The sequence below is a fragment of the Leptodactylus fuscus genome, chromosome 1, assembly GCF_031893055.1.
Source record: "Leptodactylus fuscus isolate aLepFus1 chromosome 1, aLepFus1.hap2, whole genome shotgun sequence".
Classification (NCBI taxonomy): Eukaryota; Metazoa; Chordata; class Amphibia; order Anura; family Leptodactylidae; genus Leptodactylus; species Leptodactylus fuscus.
In genome coordinates, this window is record NC_134265.1 from 286,609,835 (window position 1) to 286,631,727 (window position 21,893).

A 21,893-nucleotide genomic window follows, 5' to 3' on the forward strand; every position below is an offset into this window, starting at 1 on the left:
AGATGGAGAGAAGAGACAGCATGTGTAAGCAAGAAGGGGGGGGAGGGGGTGCAGGCTGTGTGTGAGCATGATAGCGGGATTCAGGCTGTGGGTGAGCATGATAAGGGGGTGCAGGCTGTGTGTGATCATGATAGGGGGGTTCAGGCTGTGGGTGAGCATGATAGGGGAGTTCAGGCTGTGTGTGAGTATGATAGAGGGGTTCAGGCTGTGTGTGAGCAAGATGGGGGGGTGTTTTAGGCTGTGTGTGAGCATGATGGGGGGGGGTTCAGGCTGTGTGTGAGCATAATAGTGGGGTTCAGGCTGTGTGTGAGCATGATAGGGGGGTTCAAGCTGTGTGTGAGCGTGATAGGGGGTTCAGGCTGTGTGTGAGCATGATAGGGAGTTCAGGCTGTGTGTGAGCAAGGGGGGGGGAGGGGTCAGCAGATTTTGTGGAAGCTTTTGTGATTAATAACTATGTTTAAATTATGTTTAATTTGTAGCAATGAGAATACATAATGCATATCAGGTATTTACATTCCGAATCATAACTGTAGCAAAATTAAGGCCCGTTCACACGGGCACAGAGGGAGCAGATTATGGCGCAAAATCCACGTCATAATCCGCCCTCTCACAATGGAGGTCTATTTAGACTGCCAGGCTTGTTTTTTGCGTGAGCGGCATGCTGCCGCTCACGGAAAACAGAAAGCGGGCTGCCCTTCAGGCGGATTCTGCGGCTCAGTGAGCCGTGGTGTCCGCCTGGCGGCAACAACCTCCGTAGTCGGCCATTAATTTGAGCCGACTCGGGGGGGGGGGGGGGGGAGCCATGACATTCGTAGCAAGCGTGTTTTGACCCGAGAGTGATGCGGCTCCCCAGGTCACTCTCAGTGCCTAAATCTGCTATAAATCCGCTATACCACCCCCTGTGTTAACTAGCCCTTACAGTTATGAAGTAGCCACCAAAATTATTTTTTGGTTTGGGGTCACCGCAACATGAGGAACTGTATTGCGGGGTCACGGCATTAGAAAGGTTGAGAACCACTGAATTAGACGAACCACAATCGCAGTTTGTGAGTTTACTACCTACTGGAGATGAGCGAACACTATTCGGAACAGCCAGTACATCTGGCCCAATAAAACAAAGAATTGAATTTTTATTTATTTTTTTAAACTGTTACAACTTAACAAAAACTAATTGCTGTGATATTGCCAACCTGCAGGTAACATGAAATTTGGGCTACACATTGAATGCTGTAAAAACGAAGCATGAAAGAAAGTTGCACAAACGCAGTTTTTTTCGTAATTCTACTCCACTATCCAAAGAATAGGGGGTATCTTTCTGATCAATGAGTGGCCCACTTCCGGGACCCCCACCTATCTTGAGAACCATGGTGTCTTACACATCAGTTCTGTTTGGGCACTCCTGTAGATAGCTGGGTAACTTGTAGGTGTTTTGGACAAATTTGTAGAAAATTTAATTCATTACATTTTAAAACCCATTTCCCGTTGGAGGAAATTTTTGTTTTTGACCCCCCCTTACCCCCTGCCTCTTCCAAATGCCATAACTTTTTTTTTTTTCCGCTTTTAAAGCCATATGAGGTCTGAATGTTTGCGGGACAAATTTTCTTCAGGATATTACAATTATTTATTCTGTACAATGTACTGGGGTGGGGTGGATTTGAAGAAAAAGTACTTTTTTTTTTTTTAATTCATTTAAAGGAGTATTCCCATGTAGATAATCATATCTATTTTAAAGATTTCTTCTAACCATCTTTGTGGTGACAGTCTGTTGTCTTGATCAGTTGCCAATGGTTACGACCATTAACGCAGAAACTTTCTATGGTCTGGGTCTTGTCAGGAACCCAGCTATGATTTCCTTATTGTAGCTGGGTTATCAGGCAGGGACACTACATGTATGAGAAGACATTCCGGCCACAATAAGGAAATCATAGCTGATTCTCTGACCTTAAAAAGGTTCTGCATTCATGGTCGTATCGACTGGGAAGTGATCAAGACCACAAGACTTGTGATCACAAGATATTTAGAGAAAATCTTTTAAAACTCTGCAAAATGTTTCATCCTACTAATATTATAAGTGTGAAAGTTTGTGTGTTTGGATGTTTGTGAGTTTGGATGTTTGTTCCTCAATCACGCTAAAACGCCTGGACGGATTTGCGTGCAATTTTCCACAAACATAGTTTTCCCTTAGGATTGAGTCACTGGCTACTTTTGGTGCCACTAAACAACATGGCTTCCTAGCAGGAGACTCACAAAAGCAGGACTCCTAGCCCCAGCTATAGACTCACACACACTGCCTGGCATTTCCTGCCTGCACACTCCTTACTGTCACCTCAGGAGTAGCCCTCAATATAACACATCACATTGTCTGTATCACTACATACACAATATAACACATCACATTGTCTGTATCACTACATACACAATACAACACATCACATCACATTTGCTAGCCCACCAAACTTTTTCAAGCACTTTTACAGTTTCACACGTCTGTGTCCGCCCAATTCTCAAATCACCGCAGACGAAATCGCGGGTAAAAGCTAGTTACTTATATTTGCAAAAATGCTTAACTTTAATTATTTACAAATTTAAAAATAATTATGTACTTGGGAATACCCTTTTAAGTATGTCTTTGTAGAATGGGAGGAAATCCACGCAAACACGGGGAGAACATACAAACTCCTTGCAGATGTTGCTCCAGGTGGGATTTGAACCCAGGACTCCAGCACTGCAAGGCTGCAGTACTAACCACTGAGCCACCGTGTTGCCCTGTAGGAAAAATATTTTTATAGATTTGTAGAGTGGGTGTTTTCGGACACACGTCTACCTAATGTGTATATGTTTGACAGTATTTTAGTACTTTTATATGTGTTCTAGGGAAAGGGGGGGGGGGTGATTTTAACTTTTATTATATTTTATTTGCTTTGCTTTGTTTTCTTTTTCTTTGCATTTATTAGACCCCCTAGGGGTCTTGAACCCCAGGGGATCTCATCAGTAATTCAATGCGTTACAAAAAAGGTCTCTTCTATTGCAGGCTGCATAAAGTATCTTGCAATAGAAACTAAAGAGGGACAGCCCTGGGAGCCTTCACAAGGCTCCCGGCTGTTATGGTAACGGGATGCTGGCCCCGGAGCTTGCCGGTAAAATAGCATCTAGGTCAGCTTTGACCGAGGTGTCTGAGGGTTTAATGCCTGTGATCAGCATGGGCACCAATCTTGGGCATTAGTGCCAGATGTCTACTGTATAAAACAGCAGAGTCTCCACAGCTACCCAACTCCCGAGCGGCCGCCATCTTTAAACGCATAACATCTGCTGTGCTATTACGGTGGATGTTGGAAAGGGGTTACTATCCTTTTATAAATTCGGCATGGTATGGTATCACATCCAGAAACTTTAAGTAATATGTTCACCGGTATCCTGAACACTAAAAGAACATACGTTACAATTTTTGTAAAAAAAATTTGTTTTCAAATTCCAGGAACATTCCAGTTGTGGGGCCACACTATCCAGGTTGACTGGGCAGACCCTGAGAAAGAAGTTGATGAAGAAACCATGCAGAAAGTAAAAGTTTTATATGTTAGAAATTTGATGATATTCACTACTGAGGAAACTATTAAAGCAGAATTCAACAAATTCAAGCCTGGCATTGTTGACCGTGTAAAGAAGTTGAGGGACTATGCATTTGTTCATTTTTTTAACAGAGATGATGCAATTTCAGCAATGTCTGCTATGAATGGCCAATGCATTGATGGCGCCAGCATTGAAGTCACCCTGGCTAAGCCTGTGAACAAAGAAGCCAACAACAAACATTTGAGTCCGCAGATGAATCCCAGTGCTGAAGGTTTGCTGACGTGTGTCAACAATGAAGAGTTGAAATGTACTGGAAGGTGTCCAGGTTGTCCCCCAGTTCTCAGTGGTCAGCACAGTCCAACCCTTTCAGATCCAGAAAGGTACACATACCCTTTCTACCCTGGAACAAAGCTTGCGCCAACAAACATACCTTCTCTGAAGCCTTGTCAGTTCCAGTCTGCTGTCATGCATTTAGAATATTATTGCTACAAAAATAACATGGTGTTTCCAGAATATTTTTTGTATTCAACTACCAACCAGGATGGAAAACCTCTTCTCATATATAAGGTTGTTCTTCCATCTACATCCAGTAACTCCTCCAGTTACTTTATGCCTGACATGTTGTGCTCAACTCTGGAAGATGCCAAGGAGTTGGCAGCCCACTTTACTCTGATGTGTTTAGGTAAGTGGGAATTAACAATTTTTTATTTTATTTTAAATTCGGTTATTTACAATATAATGTTGAAATTAGGGCTAGTTCACACTGGGCAAGAGGGGGTGGATTTTGACGCCGAATCCACCTCAAAATCCGCCCCCCTCACAATAGAGGTCTATGTAGACCCCTAACATTCTTTTTTCCGTGAGCGGTTTGTTCCCACTCACGGAAAAAAGAAGCGAACTGCCCTTTCTTCAGGCGGATTGAGCAGTTGATTCAGCCATGGTGTCCACCTCGCGTCAGCACCCTCCGGACTAGGCCCATTTATTTGGGCCTAATCCGGAGTGGAAAGCCGCGATGTGATGTGTTCACGCGAAGCCCGTGTGAACTAGCCCTTACTATCATGAACATCCTGGCTTTGCAACCTAAACAGATAGTAGTTATAGCAATGTGTCAGGAAATTTGCCACTGTGTTTTACCCCCACAAACTGCTGTAATGGCTGGATAGGTCAAAATACTGATTAAGTCCCAGTTCACATCTATGTTTGGCAAATCTGTTTGAAATCAGTGTTTGAAATTTCAGGCACTCCAAGTTTACATGCAAAAGTTTGTTTTTATTCCATGCAATATGGTAAAATATGCAGTCCATAATAGGTGAAACGTTTTTCTGCTTTTTTTTTTTTTAATGACCCCTCGTCAGATCGGATTGCCGTAGGAAAGGGGAAACCAAAGGTAAGGGCAGAGCTAAAAAAAAAAAAAGCTGAAAAAGATTTCACCTATTGTGGATTGCATATTTTACCATGTTGCATGGAATAAAATCAAACACCACATGTAAACTTGGAGTGCCTGAAATATTTTCCTAAGTCAGTGTGGTGAAACCCTATCAGAGCACCTTGGAACCAATAGGAGTGCCGAGAATTTCTTTACAAATGGGTTTTAAAAGTAACCTGTATGTATCAGTTTGTGCCATTTCCGTCTGGTCTCCGTTTTTCTTGTGCGGAGAGAAAAGTAGAACTTGTAGGACTTTGTCTCCGTACTAAAAACCCAGCCTGAGAATATATATATTTATGTTAGTGCTTGCTGGACTTCCCATGCTGTAAGCCCATAAATGGCCGTTGTGCTCAAGCTCTTTGGAGCCCTCTCTGTTATATCTCCTAGCTTAGCATTCAGCACATGGATACTTGCCAGGCTGACTGCAGAGAAATGGCTACTCAGTGACAATGAAAATGACATGTATGGAATTAGCACTTTGCCACCTATCCAGTCAGTACAGCAGTTTGTGGAGGTAAAACATACTAAGGGCTCATTCACACTACGTATACGGCAGCTTATTCTGAACGTAAAACACGTTCAGAATAAGCGGTGTATAAAGCAGTTCCATTCATTTCTATGGGAGCCGCCATACGAGCACTCCCCATAGAAATGAATGGGCTGCTTTTTTCACTACAAGCAGTCCCATTGAAGTGAATGGGAAGCGCTGCGTGTACTAGTTAAATATTAATACTTCATAACCATCTTAGTGGTACAACTTTTTTCCTTGGTCGGTTGGCAATGGATATGACCATGAGTACAGTAACTTTCTATGATGTGGAATTTGTCAGAAACCCTGCTGTAATTTCATTATATTTTTACAGAAAAAACAGACAGGGACACTACATGCACCAGAAGATAACCCGACCACAATAAGGGACTCATCGCTGGGTTTTGACAAGTCCCAGATCATAGAAAGTTCCTGCATTCATGGTTGTGTCAATTGACAACTTGTCAAGACAAAAGACCGGCACCACCATAGATGTTTTAGAAAATGTTGAAAGCTGCTAAATTTTTAATCATTTATACTTGTGAAATACAGGCATTAACCTTTCCAGGGTCTCCGTTTCCTCATTCCCACCATGTACAGTTCTACAGTCACACATGCGACTTGGTGAGATTTTGGGAATCATTTGCTTACTATCACAGCCGGGAGCCTTCTGAAGGCTTTCAAGTCTCCATGCAGTAGAGTAGTTAATTAGTCTCATTTATAAAAAAAAATATATATTTATATTAAACCATCTCTTCAAATTGCTAGTCACTGGGAATCAGACTGCTGAGACATCCAAGAACCTGGTTATAATTAATTATAGCTATTGATATTGTATAAATAATTAGATGTATAGTTTGTTACATGTTCACTCTCATAGGAATTAAGTCAGTAGTTTTTTTAATGAATTGTTGGAGGAGTTTTGATACTTCTGACAGATCATGTCAGCCATTTATGGAAGAGTCTGAGTAGGAGTCAGGCTGTAGGAATATACAGGAGTCTGAGAAACCCAGTTTAAGCTAAGGCCCCACGGGCCGTAATCGCAGCAATAAAGCGCTACGAAAACAACCGCTGCGTGAACGCATTGTGGTTCTTTCTGCAGCGCTTTTAAGAGAAAGTTCACAGAGTTTTCCTCCGCAGACTTTCTCTTAACATTATATGTACGGGAAAGCCACCGGCGTTTCCATAGATATAATTGACATGCTGCGATTTGCAAAGCCGCAACGGCTTTGCAAAACGTAGCGTGTCCGCGCTGCGATCTTTTCTGCAAAGTGGGGATGGGATTCGCATGTACTGCACTGTACAACGCCGCGATTTTTCCTGCAGTGTCTCCGCTGCGGGCAAATCGCGGCGTTTACGTCCCGTGGAGCCCCGGCCTTATAGGATTATTGATGTATACATTTTACAGAAGATTCCTACATATGTCACTGTATATTATACACTGCCTATATCCTTCCGTGTTTAAAACAAAAATAAGAGCAAGATGTCACTGTGGAAAAGCATAGTAGAATCCAGTTTTCTATACCGAAGGTATACTGACTTATACAACGACAATCATTGCCATAGGATACTATTAGCATACTGTAGGTGAATTGAGCCATAAGGATTCTTTTGATGAATATGACGTTTCTGTAGGACATACAGTACTTTTATTGTGACCATAGCCTAATAATTACAAAAGACTATTGTACAGATAAATGATACAGTTGTTAACAAGATACACTGGGTGAGATGTCTGCAGTTGTGTGGGCCATAGCTGGCCATCAGTTGTGATTCAGATAGTTGCAGTATAGCCCTGTGTTTAGAAGGCTTTTCTGGGCCTTAAATACACTGCTCAAAAAAATAAAGGGAACACTTAGGGTCCTTTCACACAGAGGAAAATGGTGAGGATTTTGGTGTGGAATTTCAGCACTGAAAACAAGCCTCCCATTGACTTCAATGAGTTCCTTTTTCTGCTAGCAGAGAGAATAGCCCTAGGTTAGAAATGAATATTTTTATTTTAATCATTATTTAATTCTTTCCGTATTCTTTCTTGTCTTCAGGCTACAGCTCTCATCGCACTTCTTTGACTTCTATTAGTGGATCTCGGCCACCTGCACCAACAAGCCCATTGGCGTTCATGTAGGCGTTCAACTGCAAATGACAACCACATGGAACAAGGACTTTTCCCCCCTAATCACATCTCCTTATTTCTAAATTTGTAAAGCACTCCTGAAATAGTCACATATATCTGTTAAGCTGAGGCCCCACGTTGCAGAAACACAGCTTTTTTTGTTGCAGATTTTGCTGCAAGTTTTTTTTTTTTTTTTTTTAGCCAAAGCCAAGAATGGCATAAAAGGGAATGGGAAATGTATAGGAAGTACCTCTACTTCTGCTCAATCCACTCCTGACTTTGGCTCAAAAAACTGCAATAAAATCTGCAACGAAAAAAGCTGCGATTCCGGAACATGAGGCCTCAGCCTTAAAGGGAGTCTGTCACCAGACTCCCTTTAATATAATTTATTTTTGGTCTTTTTCACTTTTATTCATTAGCATTGCTTTAGCTTTAGATGGTCATATTTACATTTTGCTTTTAAAGGGATTCAATCATTAAAATAATTTTTTTGTCCCTAACACGTAGGAATAGCCTTAAGAAAGGCTATTCTTCTCCTACCTTTAGATGCCTTCTCCGTGCCGCCATTCGGTTTAAATCCCGGTTTTCTTCTGTATGCAAATAAGTTCTCTCGTAGTACTGGGGGCGTCCCCAATATCTCCAACGACGCCTCTATCTACGCATGGAACGGCCTTTCCCTACGTCTTCTTCTGGCACTGGCTTCAAACTTCTAGGCATGCGCAGTCGGCTCTGCTATTGGGCAGGGCTGACTGCATGGCCATGGCCATTTTCTTGTGGCCACTTACCCCAACTTACTGTGTAAGCAGCTACAAGAAAATGGCCACTTACACCAGTTTACTGTGTAAGCGGCCACAGGAAAATTGCCGCAGGCATGCGCAGTCAGCTCTGCCTGAAACCCAATGGCAGAGCTGACTACGCATGCCTAGAAGTTTGAAGCCAGCGTCGGAAGAAGATGCAGGGAGAGGCCTTTTCAGGCGAAGATGGAGGCGACGCTGGAGAGAGTTCTCTTGCAGCATTGGGGAAGCCCCCAGTACTGTTTGAGCATTGGGGACCACCCCCAGTGCTGCGAGAGAACTCATTTGCATACTGGCGAAAAACAGGATTTTAACCGAACGGTGGCCCGGAGAAGACATCTAAAGGTAGGAGAAGAATGGCCTTTCTTAAGGCTACTCCAACGTGTTAGGGGGAAGAAATTGAATTTTAATGATAGGATCCCTTTAAACCTGATGCATGTTAAAGGTAAAGCTACCAGACCTCCAGATTTTTGTCTTGTGAGGCTCTGTTCACACTGGTATCATGGATTCTGTTTAATCTTTGTTGGATAAGAAAGTTCTAACAGATTCAATTGTTCTATAGCAGATTTTTCAGGTTTCTGTTTTTAGTTTATTTTATTTCCATAGTAGAAGAGGTCAGTACACTATATTATTACAACAGCCAGTGTGAACAAATCCTTATCAGTAGAGGAACAGGCTTTTCTAACACACAGGTTCTATTGTTCATTTACCGAGTATTATCGACTTCAATTTTTCAGGGCAATCTACACATATTTAATGCATTTTTAAATTGGGCTTATGCACTATATGCAGAATACTATTACTATATTGGAGAGCTATGAATCCACTAAACAGATGAGGCAGGAAAAGTCACAATTCTGTTAAAACATTTCAAGAAATTAAAAATAAAAGACGAATTTCCTCTTTTCCGAAACATGAATAACATAAAATTGTGGATAAAATCACTTGCACTAGATTCACACTAGCGTTCGGGTTTCTGTTCTTCAGAGACCCAAAAAATGGAAACCCTATCCGCTTAAAGAGTTTTTTCCTGAAATCGTCAGCGATTCTTTCTGCATGTTTTAAGCAGAATGGGGGACAGAGTCTCCCAACGGTGACTAAACGCTAGTGTGACCGCATCCTTATGGGGCTGAGAAACAAAGTGAGTATTTTTTTTCTTAAACATGTTATTCCTTAGCTACAGCATAGCACATATATGAAATATTTGCAGTTGTAACATTTTAGATTATTTCTTTAGGCTCATAAGTTGTAAGAATATCCATACTCTATTAATATGTGAGCAACTCTTGTTATATGCATACATATAGCAAACAGGTTTAAGTTAGGACGGTTTTTATAGATCACATTGAATTATGACAGTTTCAGTCAACATTCTATCTTATATATACATAAAATAACGGCCTATTCTAGTGAGCAACACTACGACTAAAAGGGGACTTGAAGACGTGCCTGTCAATGTTTCGCAAAATAGCAAAAAGTTAAGGCTGTATTCATGTGAACTTATAAAGGGTGTCTACCATCCCCAAAACATATTCAACTGTTACTACTGCATTACAGAACATGTTACATTGGTTACATACTTTGGTTATGTATGTCACTTTTATAGATTATGAGAAAACTAATTTTGAAGTGTTAGGCAGTTGGTGCAGTATAGGGGGGACATTCAGCTCTTGGAGCACTGCTTTTGATGCTCAGTTCGAAGGGGTCACATTGTAGCAGTGGGAGGATCAATGTATCGGATGGAAAAAGCGGTGCTGCAGGATACTAAAGACCTGCCCCCAGTGCACCAACTGCCTCATTTACATAAGACTTCAAAGTTGTTTTTCTTCAACCTTACAAAAGTGGCCTATGTAACAAATCTATGATGTGTATTACTGTAATGTGTAACACGGTAGTGACAGCTGAATATACTTGGAGAAGGTGACTCCGTGTAAAGTGGCTATACATTAATTATTTTCAATAGAAAGAGTTCCCTACAAAGAGTATATAGGGTTATTTATTTTTCATCTGAAAAAATTAGGGCATGTCATCTTTTTGCCCATTTTCATGCAGCACTGAATAGACTCTGAGGCATCTGTGAAAATTCAGCCATGAAATGTAGATTGTTTTGTCTGATTTTCAAAGCTCAGGCCCGGTTCGCATCTGTGTTCGGGGAGTCCACTTGGGGACTCCCCCTTCCCCGAATGGAAATCTACATGCATAGAGAAGTGGTTACCTGGGAAAATCCACACATCACATAGACTATAATGGAGTCCGTGTGGTTTCCGCTCGATGTCTACACAAACATGCGGAGATAAGAGTATTACAAGCAGCACTTTTCTCTCCACATGTTTAATGTGGAAACCACATGGACCCCATTATAGTCTATGGGGTCCGCGGGTTTTCCCAGGTAACCACTTTTCTATACATATAGGTTTCCATTCGGTGGGTGGGGTCCCCAAGCAGACTCCTTGAACGCAGATGTGAACCAGGCCTAAGTTCATTGACAGTCATCTGAATAAAATCCAAGTCCCTTCTTGAGTAGCTCTATCACTGTAATTTTAACTGGAACTGTACCATTATGTATTTTGTTCTGTTAAAGGGATCCTATCATTCAGATGGCTTTTTTTCTCCCTAACACGTCGGAATAGCCTTAAGAAAGGCTATTCGTCTCCTACCTTTAGATGTCTTCTCCGTGCCAGCGTTCTGTAGAAATACTGGTTTTCGCTGGTATGCAAATGAGTTCTCTCGCAGCACTGGGGGCCGTCCCCAATGCTGCCAGAGATCTATCCAGCCCCTCCTCCATCTTCTTCAGGAACGTCATCTTCCTGTGTCTTCTTCCAGCGGAGGCGGTGAAACTTATAGGCCTTGGGCAGAGCCGACTGTGCATGCTCACAGGCCACAAGCAAATGGCCACTTACTTACTGTGTAAGCGGCCATTTTTCTTGTGGCCGCAGGCATGCGCAGTCGGCTCTGGCAGCAGAGTTCTCTGGCAGCATTGGGGACACCCCAGTGCTGTTTGAGTGCTGGGGCCCGTCTCCAGTACTGCGAGAGAAGTCATTTGCATACCGGCGAAAACTGGTATTTCTACGGAACGGTGGCACGGAGAAGATATCTAAAGGTAGGAGACAAATAGCCTTTCTTAAGGCAATTCCGACATGTTAGGGAGAAAAAATGCCATCTAAATGATAGGATCCCTTTAAATTTCCCTTTACACATGTATTTGTATTTTAATATCTGATAAATCTTTTAGTTGTAAGAAAGTATGTTTTTGCTGTTCATTTGTTTCTGTGCAACATCTATAAATGTAATAAAGGTGTTTGGCAAGACCTATATATCTTAAGACAAACTGTTCCGTAATGTTCCATGCCAAGATATATCTTCTATACCAGTGGTTCTCAACCTTTTCAAGCGAAGTACACCCCCGGTGTTAAAATCTCCCAACCGAGTTCCCCCCAAATTAGGTAATAAATTAAGACTTCATTTAGAGCCTTTAACTATCATGTAATAGCACTATCAGTGCCCCCACACGTAATATAATGGCCTCCACATTTAACATACCCCGACAGATTTGATTGTTTTTTGGCTTTTTTTTTCCAGAGAATATGAATAACACAAAAACTTGAAAAAACTGTTATTGGGTGAAGCCATTTATTGTCAAACTTCTGTGTTTTCTCTTTTTAAATCATAATGACAACCAAAAACATCAAAATGACCCTGTTCAAAAGTTCACATAACCCCTGTCCCTAATACCATGTATTGCCCCCTCTAACATCAATGACAGCTTGAAGTCTTTTATGGTAGATGTGGATGAGGCTCTTTATTTTCTCAGATGGTAAAGCAGCCCATTCTTCTCGGCAAAAAGTCTCCAGTTCTGTTAAATTCCTGGGCTGTGTTGCATGTCCTGTGCTCTTCAGATCTCCCCAGAGTGGCTCAATGACCACACTCCAGAACCTTCACTTTCTTCTGCTGTAGCCAATGACCGGTCAACTCGGCCTTGTGTTTTGGATCGTTGTCATGTTGGAACGTCCATGCACAGCTTCCTGGCTGATGAGTGCAAATTTGCCTCCAGTATTTGCTGATAACGCACTGCATTCATTTTTCCTTCAACTTTGACCAAGTTTCCTGTGTCTTTGGAGCTCACTCATCCTCACATCATCAGTGATCCATCTCCGTGCTTTATGTAGGAATGTTGTTTCTTTCATCACAGGCCTTATTGACACCTCTCTAAAATGTAACGTTTATGGCTGCGGCCAAGAAGTGTTTTTTTTGTCTCATACCTCCAAATGACCTTGTTCCAGAAGTTTTGAGGCTTGTCTCTGTGCTGTTTGGCATATTGAAAGCGAGATTCTTTGTGGCATTTGGGCAGTAATGGCTTTCTTCTGGCAACTCAACTACACACCCATTTTTCTAAAAGTGCCTCCTTATTGTGCATCTTGAAACAGGCACACCAATAATTTTCAGAGTCCTGTATTTCATGTTATGTGTGGGTTTTCTTTGCATCCTGAACAATTTTCCAGGCAGTTGTAGATGAAATTTTAGTTGGTCTAACTGACCATGGTTTGGTTTTTACAGAGCCCCTGAGTTTCCATTTGTTATTACAGTTTGCACACTGCTGACTGGCATTATCAATTCCTTGGATATCTTTTTGTATCCCTTTCCTTTTATACAGTTCAACTACCTTTTCCCATAGATCCGAGGACAACTATGTCAACTTCTGCGCATGTTATCAGACCAAAATCACCATGGTTTGGGAACTTTTGAACAGGGTCATTGTGATGTTTTTGGTTGTTGTTATAATTTAAAAAGAGAAAACACAGAAGTTTGACAATAAAAGGCTTCACCTAACTACTAACCATGAGTGGAGAAAAAGTTTTTTTGTTTTCATTCATATTCTCTGAAAAAAGGCCAAACAACCCAAAAAATCTGCCTGGGTATGTAAACTTTTTAGCACAACTGTATAATAAAATAGCTTCCATGCTTAGTGATGTTCAAGGAGCAAGTGGTAAGCTGCATTCATTACTTACCACCATGTTAGATTAAGGATACCATAGGACTGTTTAGAAGGTGCATCTTCCCCCCCCCCCCCCACTTCCCATTCATGCCAAAGACCCATGCCGGCGTGCAACAGAGATGAATAACACTATTTATTGTGTTCGCTCAGCTCCCCCGTGCCTCTGTTCATTGTACTCTGAAGGTATGAAGAGACCCAAGTATAATAGTAGTTTGTGGGTGGTGAATCCCTCAAACTACCATGTAGGTCGTGTCTCTCACTGCAGTGATACCCCTGGAATTACCTCAGGTTGGGAACCACTGCTCTGGGGTCAGGAGAGTTGTAAAAATTTGCAAAAGCAAACACTTCCCTTACCTCTCTTGGGCATCTTTGCAGCGTCTGGTGGTCTCTCTACGTCCTTTTCAGCTTTCTTCTAGCTTACAGCTGATGTAAAATGCAACGTTGAGGTCTAATCACAGGTTTCAGCAGTAACCCCTGGGGCGTGTGATGATGACTGCAGTCACCTGAGGTATGTGACGTTAGTTGGATACCTGAAGCGGTTGCTGAGGGACCACTGGATGCTCAGCAGAGGTAAAGCAAGGCGAGTATATGCGTTTTTTTTGTTATTCATTCTCCCTCACTTCCCCTGTGCCTTTACTTATTATACTCTGAGGTCTGACACCACACCCCCACACAGTAACACTAAACCCTTGTTTTTACTGACAATTATAACACAGGTAGAAAAAAAAAAAGCCTCTACTCTAATACAAGTAAATAGATATTTCAGATTAGTGCCAAAATCACCCCAGACAGTCGCACAACAGCGCGAACAACATATGAGCAAACGCCGACCAATCAGTGTCAAGGAGTCTAGCCCTACTGCCATATCAGAGGTTCGTCATCCTTCAGACCCCAGAGTATAAGTGGAGACACATACAAGGTGCAGACAAACTAAAAAACACTTTTTGCCAGATGTGATGTCCAGTATTCACCGCAGGCTCTTCCAGCCTCTTCTTTGAAGTCTGGGGTCACCAGTGAGCCCCAATCTCATTCAGCTCACCGACGTCATGATGCTTGAACCTTGTACAAACAGAAATTTGTTGGTCACAACTGTTTTCAGAAAAAAAATCTTGCAAGGTTCATCCATCGCTAGTTGTGACTATGCCAATTCCATGTACCTAACACGAGGCAGGTGGGAGCATTTATCAGTCTTTGCTGAATGAGAGGTAGGTCTGTGGTTGTAAAGGTGAGCATTAAACATGGTGAGAATCATAGGGAAGGGAAAAAAATAGAAAGAAAAAGACTTAGTCCCCATGGGCCAATTGGTACAGTACATGAACCTGAATGGCAGAGCAGCCATTGATTTTAATGTCACTGACAGGAAATACAGCCCCATTGATTTTACTGCTGCTGACATGAGCTGAACATGAACTGTATAATATCTGTAGAGAAATTGATGGGACTATCCCTGACAGTGGCATTGAAATCAATGGGACTATACTATGTATCATATAGAGTCTCATTGGTCATGTAGGATAATGATTCATAGTGTCATTATACCACTTGCCCTAATGTCATCTCTGGAGTCCAAAGGAACCCAGGAGAGTGGTGGGGGCACTTACCCCTGGGACCTGCTCATAGCTCTAAAATGGGGGATCTTTGGCCACCATCCTGTCTGAGGAGGCTTCCACTGGCTTATTGCATCCATGCAGAGGATTAATGGGGGACTTCCACAGAACTGAATGGAGAGAGGTGTGCAAATGTGCAGCTACTTCATGCCTTTGCAGGCTGGATGGTACAGCCACTTTACCTTGTAGAATTTACCTCCTATTGTTGTCATTGGGACCAGAGGTCTAAGTAGAACCCTGAAAAAACAAGCATCCTGCTCAATCTTACTGCTCAATCCGCAGTTTATCAGCCACCATTTCCACAAAGTGAGCCACTCAGCCGATAAACTCTATAGATCTGGACTGATCAGCAAGTGAAAGCCAAAGTAGAAATCTGAATCAGAATTGCAGCATCCGCTGTGGGCAACCGGAAGGCTAGAAAATTATTGGTAAGCCTCAGTTCCTCTTTTATTTTTTGCTGTTCTTCAATGCTTTGAAGGATTCTGCTAATTTATGGAGTGGAACACCTCATAAACTATCTGGGTCTTCATTTGCATGCACGAAAATCTACGGCAGCTTGTAGATGACATACATTTAAGGCATCATTTATGCCAGCAAAGTGGTGTAAATGAAAATAAATCTGCCTTGGCCAGTGATCCCACCACAAGCATGCTCATACAAAGCATACTAATGTGCCCTGCTTAGTATCTACCATTGTGTTACCTGTCACAAATCCATAAGTAATTGATAGATAACTGTAACTGGTATTGGAAAAAAAATGCAGATTATTACCCCTAAATTATGCTGCTCTTCATCAGGGGGTCTTCAACCTGTGGTACATGTACCCCTGGGATATGTTCTGCAATGAGAACAATGGTAATTTATGGTGTTCACCACCAACAAACTACAATTAAACTTGCGATTCATTAGTCCCTTATAGTATAATGAGTGGAGGCCCAAGGGAAGTGAGTAAACAACAAACAGAGTTACTCACCTCCCCTGGCCATCAGTGTAGGCTTTGGTCCATCATTACACCATGTGACCGGTGAGGCCAAGTCACATGGGACGATACACTGTAGGGATGGCCGCTATGTAGCATTCTGCTGCGTGGAGCTTTTATGAGAAATAATCCAAAACTCAGCATGGAGAGTACATAAGGTTAACAGTGTACTTGGTATACAAGGTGGAGAGCTAGAGAACCAGCATATGCAGCCACTAATAGAGGGATCCCCAAGAAGGATGCATGGGTAAAGGTGAACCCAATAAAAGAGAATTAGTCATTGAGATACAACGTGAATATCCACTGGGCCTACCTCCGCAGTGTTTTTTTTGCCAACGTCCCCCTTTCCTCTGGGGCATAACTACCGGGGTAGCAGGAGTAGCCGCTGCCACAGGGCCTGGGACATTAGGGGGCCCGACAGGCCCCTGATGTGTGTTTTTGTTTTTTCCCTTGCTCCTGCTCATGGCTGCCTGCGCTTCCCCTTCTGCAGAGGCTGTGAGCAGGAGGGGGATCGGTAAGTACGGCTGCGGGACTCCAAACCCCATAAACACCACTATCATTATTCTTGGAGGTTCTGAAAACTATAATGATCGGAGGGCTAGGAGAGGTGAGGAAACAAAAAAAATGTTACCTCTCCTGGGCTACGAAAGGCTTCGGGCCTACTTGGTGATGTCCCAGATGTCACTTTAGTCACGACACAAGCCCAGCTCATGTGACATCCCGTCCATCATTGAAGATGGCCGACATTAGCGGGAAATGCACCGGAGCCCAGGAGAGGTAAGTAACAATGTTTTTTATGTTTGTATCCTTCCCTGGGTCTCCGATCATTATACCTCTGCCCCTGACTCTCTGACTGGAGTCTGCTGTTGTACCCCTGGTATTATATTTCATTTTAGGCATATTACATGACTGATGCACCAAGAACTCAGAGACTAGGCCTAATTTTCACAAGTGAGTTTACACTTCTGGTGTAAATGATAAAATTCCTAGACTAAACTCTCATACATCACGGACTACAGCTATAAATGTACTTAGCGCACAGTTTGATAAATTGTGCGAGCCCATCTGCCATGTCACGGCGACCTCATTCAGATGGGTCCCTACAGTAAGGGTGCATTCAGACTACGTAACGCCGGGCGTGTATGAGAGCCGTACACGCCGGCATTACGGCAGACTGCCGAACACTTCCCATTCACTTCAATGGGAGCGCTCGTAACAGCGGCGTTTACGAGCGCTCCCATTGAAGTGAATGGGAAGTGTTCGGCAGTCTGCCGTAATGCCGGCGTGTACGGCTCTCATACACGCCCGGCGTTACGTAGTCTGAATGCACCCTAAGACTTTACTAGTATAAGAAATGTTGCACTACTATAGACAAGACCCCAAAGATAATCTTCTTATAGACTGCACTGTAACAGTGAGTATATAAGAATCTCCTGTCCTATAAACAAAGTGTTAGTGTAGGGACCCATCATCATAAGGCCACTAAGTGGTCGATGAGCTCACAAATGTCATGTAGAATGTGCGCCATAACATCACCATGGATGAAACATCACTGTGGCCTAGATTATTCACAGGATTTATGGGAGCAGCAATACAAGTCTCAGAACATACGTTTTACTGCAAATATTTTTAGTACACTATTTCTTCCAGATCCCTTCAAGTCAGTGGGATTTTCTAAATCTGAATAGTCTTTGTAAATAGTTATATAACAAATATAATGTTATGACCTGGTCTCAGCAGTCTCGGCCTGTTAGGTTCAGGCGCAGAGTGTCCGGACGGCATTCAGCGCGTGAATCACCTGATGCACGGCAGGGGAATGTTCACACCAGACATGCAGTTTCTGCTCTGGCACTCGGGCGTGGTTCACGTGGTGAGTGGCCTGGTGGATCAGTGCCTGGTGTGTCTTGGCCTCTGAAGGGGTTAAGTTCTCTGCAGTGCTGAATACTTTACAGGCCATGGGCGAGGCCTTCTCTTCAGTATATAAGGCTGTTGTACATGCTACCTGATGCTGGTCTTAAACGTCTGTTCCTGTTCTCAGTGAATGTCTGTTGTCTAAAGTTGCTACCATCTGCATCCTGGCCCATCCAGTTTCTTGCTCCTGTTCACACAGGACTGTTCGCTAAGTATTGAGCTTGTATCCAGACATAGTGTTCCGGGCGCAGCGAGCCCTAGGTATTTTTCTGTTTGGAAGTTTGGAGTTTTGGTAGGGGTTTTTTGTGTGTGATCCTAAGTTCTGTTTTTCCCTATCCCTTGCTTAGTTCAGTTATTCTGTGTTTCACGTTTATTCTCTCCCTATGCTTTTGTGTTCTCATGTTCACCGTTAGTCCAAGTCTGGACATCCGTGGGGGGCTTGTTCTGTATCTGCCTCTCCTTCATAAATGTGAAGCTAGACAGGGGCTCTATTTCCCTTGGTAGGTTAGCTACTTCTCCGGCTGTGCTCGTGCCCATTCAGGCAAGTTAGTCGGGCCCACGGCTACTTCTAGTTGTGCGAGGCAGGGTGTAGGAGGATCCACACTAGAAGTCCAAACTGCTCATACTTCCGATTTTGTTTTCTTTTGATGTGTTTTTCCTGTCCTGTACTGAGAAGTTATCAGTCAGGGGCCAGTCCGTGGTCAAGGATCCCGAGACCATAACATATAACCCTTGGATATATATTTTACAGTATTAGGGCATTTAGACAGATTAGAGATGGGACCCCAGCTTGGGACCCCCTTCCATGAGCATCTGCAGCTATCTTTAGAGACGGGGCTGTCTTCATGGGATAATCCTTTTAAGAAATAACCTTTTGCAGAATAATCTTTTTTTTTAGCTACGGTACTGCATGTTATACTAACATCCTATAGCAACAACCGTACACTACAACTGATCACTATTCTCTGTGAAGTGGTTAAATTGTTTGTTCAGAAATAGGGGACAGGGGTGCACAGTCTTTTTGTGTTCAAGGCTCCTGACTAGTTGCCCAGTTAGTAGGAGCCTCATATGATAAGAGCTAGTGTAAGGAGGTGGCAGTCATATCACATGTAGTTGTCAGGTTTTGTTTGCACATCACGGTTTTACATGTTTGGGACAGTGCCCACTCGTAAATGCTTAAGTTCTAAACTACTACGGTATCACAATCTAATTTTTAAGCATTTTAAAGGTACAACAAATGTCCTCATACTGCTTCATGCAGTAACCACTAGGGGGAGCTTATTCCTTATCATTTTGTAGAGGTTTCATTGTAATGAGCTATCTGCAGAATTTTATCTTGTAACTATGACTTTTTAGAGGTAAAACCACCATAAAGCAAATATAGAAGTTCTATGTAATTAAAAAATACATCAAGAAAACACATTTAGCTACTACAAAGTCCAGGTTTATTAAGTTAAAAAGTTAAGATATAATGAATAAAGGGGGAAAGCAAAAAGAGAATAACCACAAGTAAACACCACTGCTAATGGCTGTGAGGAGTTAATAATATATACTGAACTAAAACGGAGATCTACCCATAGGTATATTACCACAGTTCAGAAGCTATAGCACATGTACACATGAGTAAATCAAACAGACATAACCAAAGTGAGAGACCATACATAAATGTATCAAAATATCATAATATAAAATCTTATATTGACCATGCACGATGATATGATGCAAAGCAGATTTCTGGCTGGCTGAGTGAAAAGTCATTGATGCTGTTTAGAAGGGGTACTATGCTTCACTAAGGAAACAAGGCCACCATGAACTGTACAGGAACTTATTAGGCCTGTGTGCCTTGCTACAAATTGTGGGAAAAGAATATGCAAATAAGATCTCCTTGGTGGAAAAGTTGAATTTGCTCTAGTGCCACCTTTTGGAATGCAGCTCCCTATAGATCAATGCTTGATTTTCCTGAAACTTAATTGCATGATTTGGGAATAAAACCAAGCCAGGATACCTCCATCCAAAAGGAGGATCCATCTTCAGACAGCTGTTTAGAGGTTAATGCACATTTTACATTAATCTGTCCCACTAGGACAGTCGCAGTGTAGATTTCCTCCCCGCTCACACTGTACAGCGTGATAGGCACTGCTGTGCTGAAGGACGTTCCTGATAGACTGTCAGGAACGCCCTTCTGACTGTAAAGAGCTATGGTACCGGAATTCAGCGCACTGTCGGCTTTCCAGCAGTATATAGAACTGCCTGTGCCCCAAACTCATGAAAGGTCCTCTTTAAAGGACAAAAAATGTCTTTATCATATTATAAGGTAGCATTTAGGTATGTAGGAAAATAGTCTTATAAATAATGCATTTTCTATGTATTAGAATGTGGGATTTTATGAGGCCATAAGACTAGTGTAGGCATAAATTCTCCAAAACTAGGACTAAAAAATAACTTTTTTTATTGTCTATAAACTTTTTGGCTTTTTCAGTGAGGTTAGACTGGTAGAGAATACCCTCTATAATTAGAGTTACTTTTCATTCTGAAAGTCATATAATATAGTGTGCTTTTATCCATAATTGTTTCAGGTAAAATGTGAAGGTTTTATTACTGTCACAGCTGACATAAAAAACATCTTGACCTTCAAAATATAGTACATAGCTTGCTTGTTCATACATTTAAATTAGCCCAAAATAAATTCAGAAATCAAGAGGTCAGCTGAGCCGTACAGCACATTAGGTCTGCCCTTCAGTCCTCAGATGTAGAGGAGCATGATGATTAATGGGCACTGTATTCTGTATACTTCCTGTATTCTAAGCTGATTGTATTTAGACAGTGTCAATCAAGTAAACATATTTTATAGAGGTTTTTCAAGATGTAAGAAACTGTGAATATCTCAAATGTACATTCAAGTAGGAATTTGATATGGTAAAAACAGAACTTAAAGGATACCTCCAGTTATAAAACAACTTCTCACAAATAAATAGTACAGATGAATAATAGAAACTCTGTAATACATCTCATTAAAGAAATATGTTTACTTGTTCAATAATCAGGCTGAGATGATTTTTACATAGAGGTCTATGAAGAGGGGAGGGAAAGGAGGATGCTTGAAAAGACACACAAATAGCTGCTGCTGCCACACTCTGCTACACTGTGAGTAAGGGACGGAGTCTTTCTGACAGTGTTGCCTTCAAGAGGCAATAAATCAATTACCAGCTTACTCTTCCCCATCCCCAGACACTTTTGTGTGTGAGCCTGATACTGTGACTAACTCTATAAAGAAACATTCTGATAGAAGATAAGGAGGAGGAGTGCATCCTAAAAGTGGAAAAAAACTGATTTCTTTAATAAGATATATTACAGAATTTCTTACATTCAATTGTACTATTCATTTATGAAATGTTGTTTTATAAGTAGAGGTACGTTTTCACTGAATGTCATCACCACTTCGATGAGTATGTGCATCCTATGACAGTATTCCATGAGGAGTTCACACCAACAAGGAATTTATTGTCTGAACCGACATATTCTGACATATGGAAAGACGAAGGAGATGGTGAACTTTAGTAAGCGGAGAAGTGCCCCAAATCCAGTGGTCATCCAGGTAATGGGCATTGGCATGGTCAAGACATATAAATACCTGGGTGTGCTCGTCAATAATAAGCGGGACTTATCATCTTTGCCTCGCTGTTTAACAACTTAAATGCTGCTGTCAACACTGACCACAGCACCTAAGTGGTTCTACAGAAAAGTAAAAATAGAGGATCATTTCCCTTTTTAATGAAAAAAATAAACATATTGATATTGCCAAGACCATAATGACGCCTAAAATAAAATAAGTATGTTATTTATCCTGTATGATAAATTCTATAAACCATAAACACTGTGACATGACTTATATTTTCTCTTAATCTCACCATTCAAAAACATAATATAATAAAACTGATAAAACGTATCATATGTTTGTACAGTATATTGTATCC

The 21,893-nt window shown here is 41.9% G+C and overlaps 1 protein-coding gene across 1 annotated transcript in view; it reads left to right on the plus strand.

Moving 5' to 3' along the window:
• RBM46 (RNA binding motif protein 46) overlaps positions 1 to 21,893 on the plus strand; it is a 110,509-nt gene that overhangs the window by 7,116 nt on the left and 81,500 nt on the right. The window contains exons 3-4 of the mRNA XM_075285342.1: positions 3,476 to 4,249; positions 7,565 to 7,643. Coding sequence (XP_075141443.1) covers positions 3,476 to 4,249; positions 7,565 to 7,643 — 853 coding nt within the window. The remainder of the gene's footprint in view (positions 1 to 3,475; positions 4,250 to 7,564; positions 7,644 to 21,893) is intronic.